Source organism: Corapipo altera, unplaced genomic scaffold (genome assembly GCF_003945725.1).
Source record: "Corapipo altera isolate COAL_440 unplaced genomic scaffold, ASM394572v1 55, whole genome shotgun sequence".
NCBI classification, from domain to species: Eukaryota; Metazoa; Chordata; class Aves; order Passeriformes; family Pipridae; genus Corapipo; species Corapipo altera.
In genome coordinates this window covers 814,727-819,902 of record NW_020884882.1, presented here as the reverse complement: position 1 = coordinate 819,902, position 5,176 = coordinate 814,727, and the positions used below count along the sequence as shown (strand labels likewise).

The 5,176-nt window shown below is 57.0% G+C and overlaps 2 protein-coding genes across 2 annotated transcripts in view; both read left to right on the top strand.

Annotated features, from left to right (window-relative positions):
* MANF (mesencephalic astrocyte derived neurotrophic factor) lies at positions 1–4,755 on the top strand. Its single transcript, XM_027640270.1, has 4 exons — positions 1–155; positions 2,267–2,394; positions 3,191–3,332; positions 4,295–4,755. Exons 1-4 carry the CDS (start codon positions 68–70, stop codon positions 4,477–4,479), a joined length of 543 nt encoding a protein of 180 aa, XP_027496071.1. The 5' UTR covers positions 1–67; the 3' UTR covers positions 4,480–4,755.
* A 261-nt stretch (positions 4,756–5,016) lies between these two features.
* RBM15B (RNA binding motif protein 15B) overlaps positions 5,017–5,176 on the top strand; it is a 3,453-nt gene continuing 3,293 nt past the window's right edge. The window contains exon 1 of the mRNA XM_027640284.1: positions 5,017–5,021. Coding sequence (XP_027496085.1) covers positions 5,017–5,021 — 5 coding nt within the window. The remainder of the gene's footprint in view (positions 5,022–5,176) is intronic.

Sequence of the window (5,176 nt, the reverse complement as noted above, 5' to 3'; positions counted from 1 at the left end):
GCGGCGGGCGACGCGCGGCGGCGGTGTCTGGGGTGCCGGGGCGGCGGGCGCTGCCGGGCGAGGCGGGATGCGGGCGGCCCACGGGCTCTGCGCGGCGCTGGCCCTGCTCCTGCTACCGGCCGGCGGCCGGGCGCTGCGCGACGGGGACTGCGAGGGTGAGTGCGGACGGGCTCGGCCCGCGGGCACGGCGGGGGACAGGCCGCCCCTCGCCGCCGCCTCCCGCTGCCCGGCCCGCCCGCCCGACGCGAGAGGCCGGGACGCGGAGCAGCCTCGGGGCTGTGACAGCCCCGAGCGACAGCCCTCCCGCTGGGGCCGGGCCGGGCCGGCGGAGCGGTGCCTCCTGCGGCAGGAAAAGTCTCGGAAGTCCGGGCAAGTGCGGCCGGGCTGGGCCGGGCGATGCTCGGGGTGCCCGGTGCCGGGCGGCCCGCGGGGGAGGCGGGGCGGGGCTGCCGGCCGTGCCCCTCGCCGGACGGGACCTCCCGCCCGGGGGCGCTGCGCTCTGCCGACAAGTTGCCGGAGCCTCTCAGCGGGGTCAGCGGTAGCGCAGAGTCCCCAGGGAAAGGGAGCCCGACCCCGGGGATCTCGGGCTGGGTGATCGGCACTGTCGCAGCTCGCCACCCGCGGGCAGCGCTGCCGGCCGGGTGAGGTGACCGGGGCAGGGAGCAGGAGAACGCCAGAGCGGTTAGTCACCGGGACTCCCTCTTACTCATCACACTGTTGGTTCACCCAGCGCCTCCTGGAGCGCTCCGAGTATCCTCGGTGCGCGCAGCCGGGAGCAGCTAATCCAAATCAAACCGGGCCCTCCGTGTACCATGGGAGTACAAACGCCTCGGGGATGAAACCTGTTGAGCTGCACAGCAAATTAAACTGCTCTTGCGCGAACTGAACATTTCCCAGGTGGAGCAAGAAGAACTCGAGGTGGGGCCATAGTAGCTGGTTGGGAGTTTGGGGTACTAACACCTCTCCTCCTCTTTATAGGGAGAGCAACAATAAGACAGGAGGGGAGGGAACTCGGTAAATCAAAACTTCCAGCTGCTGTCCCAGCACTAGGTTGGAAACTTGTTTCTACTGTGCTGTGGCCACTGGTGCCACTGCCTGCAGCAGCTTTGTTCTTCCCAAGGTTTTCACTTCCCAACAGCACAGAGTGGACATCAGTGCATGTCTGTGCCTAGGGACAGACTGGTGTGAGGTAAACGAGGGTGTGTATGTATACAAAAAATGTTTTCCTAAATGGCTTATAATTCCAGTTTTAATACAATGACAGTAAGTTTCTACTCAGTTCCGTGGTGGCCGTACTCCATTTCCTGTACTGCCCAATTCCCATGCCATGCCATGTGTTCAGAGTTGAATACAAGTTGCTAATGACAGTAACATTTGCCAGACTCTTCCTGTTGTGGTAAACAAATCCCATAAAAAACATAACTCGTACCTGTTCCTTGGAGACAGGTCTATGCCTGGCACTTGTCTCACACCGGGAAGGGGTGAGAATCCCCAGGTCCTGCTGCAGGAATTGGTGGGGCTGCAGAGCTCTCAATCCAGGTGATGCTGATGTCCACTGGCAAGTTGTGAGCAGCAGGATGACCAGAATCTGCCCCTCAGGGTGTCCCTCAGTCACCCCACGGCACAGATCCCACGCGCTGTCTGCCTTCCTTCCCAGCCACACAGGGCTGCTGTGCTTTGGAATGTGTGCGGAGCGCCTGCTGCCAGGGGCAGGAGTGACTGAGCTGTACAGCCCTTCCCGCAGGCAGGAACGTGGATCCGTCCTCTCAGATGCTGCTGCACTTGTGGAAGTTGCATTATGTTTGAGACTGTTCCCTCCTTCTGTCTGAAACCGCGTCAGAAGCTTGTGGAAATGAAGAGAGGAGACACGTGCCACGAGGACACAGCGCGGGGTCAAATAATTCCTTTTTCTCTTGGAAACAGTTTCAAGTGAAGCAGCTGGGTAATCAGTGATACTGAAATCAGCACGTGGGGAGTCTGCAGGATTATGTACACAGTTGGTTTTCTGCCAGCACTGGGTTTGAAGACACTTGCATGGATCTGGTTTCTCAGGTTGCCACAAACCCACCAAAAGTATCAGGGTCTGTTATTGATTCACATGTGCTCTAAAAGATGTTCTGAAACATGGGTGATGTCACTGACTTATAATGCAGCTTCTAAAAATTCTGTTCTCCAGATCCCTTATTCCATTTCCCTACAAATGCCCTCTAGGAGCTGCCACAAGATTACTTCACTGGCCAATAACTCCATCCACCTTCCCTTCCAGTGTGTGTCACGTTCCTGGGAAGGTTCTACCAGAGTTTAAAGGACAATGACATCGAATTCACACCTTCCAGTATTGAAAAGGAGCTCTTGACATCCTGCAAAGAAGCAAAAGGCAAAGAGAACCGCCTGGTAAGTAGTGGTAGTCGATGATACTTGCCTCCTGAGGGAATAAGTTGTAGGATACTTGGCAAACAAGGGGAAACCAGTGCCTCTGAGTTTATGATATAGCTTCCCAGAGGCTGTTTGTCCTGCTTCTGTGGCTACAATTGGTTCTGTATTTTTTATAAGAGAAGACTTGAGGAGTTTGCCCTTTTCCCTTAAAAAAAAAAGAAAAAAACCCCAACCTGTCTACAGACATTGGACTGGCTGGTCTTGTGTCTCCCTGTTACCAAAGCACTGGGGATTACAAAGCTTTTATTTGCTGTAGGGCTTCCCTGTCCCTTAAACGGTATTTGAGGTGCTATGTATAAGCTGTTAAAATATTTATACTCTCTGGCTGTTTAGCTGTGAACTCAAATTAAGGAAAACCAACTTGCCCTAACTAAAAACCGAAGGCGATCTGTGAATGAAGAGCCCCAAGGAAAAGGCCCCGAACTAGAGGCATCATCAGACATAGACAGGGGGAACACTTCAGGGAGTCTTTTCTCCTTGAAGGAAGAAGACTTTATTCTTAGTCCAGTTCAGTTTTCATAAGGCTGAGAAACAAGAGAACCAGTCTGGGCAGCTGTAAAAGCAGTGAAATGGAACTCACCTGCTCAGTACCCTGGGTTCAGAGTTGGGCTCCTTTTTCCATCTGTAGTGGTCACTTGGAGAGGTTCTGTAACAGCAAACATCCAGCTGCCAAAACAAGTGAGGGAAGGGATAGCAAACTCTCCTGTTAAAAGCCTTTTTCCATACAATCCCATCACTCTTATCTTCCCTCTAGTGCTATTACATTGGGGCCACAAGTGATGCAGCCACCAAAATCATTAATGAGGTGTCAAAGCCCATGAGTCATCACATCCCCGTGGAAAAGATCTGTGAGAAGCTAAAGAAGAAAGACAGTCAGATCTGTGAACTAAAATACGGTAAGTTGCCAGCACAAGGGGGAATGCCCATGCTTTTCTGGGGTGTGGATCACTGGGGTAAAAGCAGCATGCTAAAACTACTCAGCCCAAAATTCTGTAGCCTAGATAGGTTGTGCAACCTGGGTTGCTCTTCATGAATATCCTAGAGAGTTTTATGGAGGTGCTCAGTAAGATTGTTGGCCGCTAACCCTTCGTAGCTTCTGCAGGGGACTCTGATCTGCCCTGAAATAACTAACTCCCAGGTGTATCAGCTCTCCTGTGCTCACACTGCTGTTGGGAATATCCTGCTTGGGAGGGTGTGTGGTACAGCCTGTCCTAGGGAGCAGGCAGGGCTGTTGCTGTGGCTGGGACTCGAGCCCTTGGCTGAGCTCTGCAGTTGCAGCTGCTCTCCTGTTTCCAGCAGCAGGGAATGCTGCTTTCTCGCCTCCTCTGGTGTCTGCTAACAGCATTCCACACTCTTATTTCTCACCACCTTCCTTGAAGTCTCATGTTCCTAGATTACTCCTCTTCCTGAAAAGACTAATATGAAGAGCAGGCATGGACATACCTCCTGCTGCTTTCCTATATCTCTGCCCTTACATGCCCTGGAGACACGCCTTGGATTGTGGGTCTTTATACCTCTCACTTCTATAATGTCCTGTTGCTTCCTAAAAAGCTTTTTTGTTGTTGTCACTTGCTTATCTTTCCTCTAAAATCACCCTGCTGCCTTTCATTCATCGAGTGGAAGAGAGAAGTGTCGCTGCTGATATAATAAAGGGGCATTCAGGGCTATTGTGGAAAACGGACATCGAAGCTGCAGCCAAGCATTCTGGCTTCTAATAACGACTTATAGCATTAAGAGCCTTACCACTATCCAAAGACTAACTTAGGCGTTCCTCCCGCTCCCGGCACCTCTCCCTATGTCGGGCTGTGACTTCCCTGCCCTCTCCGCGTGTCTGAGTGCGGCTCTGCTCTCCCCGCAGACAAGCAGATCGACCTGAGCACGGCTGACCTGCGCAAGCTGCGCGTCAAGGAGCTGCGGCGGATCCTGGACGACTGGGGTGAGGTGTGCAAGGGCTGCGCAGAGAAGTCTGACTTCATCCGCAGGATCCACGAACTGATGCCCAAGTACGCGCCGAGGGCGGCCGGCGCCCGGGCGGACCTGTGAGGGGCGACCCCGGGGCTCTGAGGGGCGACCCCGAGGTGACCACGGGGCTCTGAGGCGTCTTGGAGGGGCGATCGCAGGGCACCGAGGGGCGATCCTGGGGTGACCCCGGGGCTCTGAGGGGCGATCCCCGGGCTTTGAGGGGCGATTCTGGGGGTCGAGACCGGGGCTCCAAGGGGACTCTGAGGGGCGATCTCGAGGTTCTGAGGGGCGACCCCGGCCCCGCGCTTTGTACGGGACGTTCATTAAAGTTCGCCGGTGTGCACCGGGCGGAGCCGTGCCGTGTGACGTGATTTCCGGACACACCCGCGCACCCCCATCCCCTCCCGCCCCGCCTGATCCCGACATTCCCCCTTCTCCCCCTCCTCTCTCCCGCTGTTCCGCCGGGTCCGGCCCCGCGCCCCCTCAGCCCTCGCGGGGGGCGGGGCCTCGCCGCCCTGTCCTGATTGGCCGCCCCGCCCGTCGCGCGCAGGCGGCGGGAAGCGCCGCGTGACGTCTCGGCCCCGTGACGCCGGGCTGCGGCGCGGCGCGCGCGGAGCGATGACGTAGGGCCCGCGCGGCGCGGCGGCCGGAGCCGCCTTCGCTCCCTTTTGTCCAAGATGGCGGCGGCCGCCGGAGGCGCCTCCTGAGCCGCGGGCCCGGCGCGATGAAGCGCGGCAGCGACCGCGACTCGAGCCCGCCGGGGGCCGCGGGCGGGCGC

Coding starts and splice junctions, on each gene's coding strand:
- MANF (XM_027640270.1), top strand. CDS start 68: ATGCGGGCGGCCCACGGGCTCTGCGCGGCGCTGGCCCTGCTCCTGCTA. Junction 156..2,266: donor GCGCGACGGGGACTGCGAGG/GTGAGTGCGGAC, acceptor CTTCCCTTCCAG/TGTGTGTCACGTTCCTGGGA. Junction 3,333..4,294: donor GATCTGTGAACTAAAATACG/GTAAGTTGCCAG, acceptor CTCTCCCCGCAG/ACAAGCAGATCGACCTGAGC.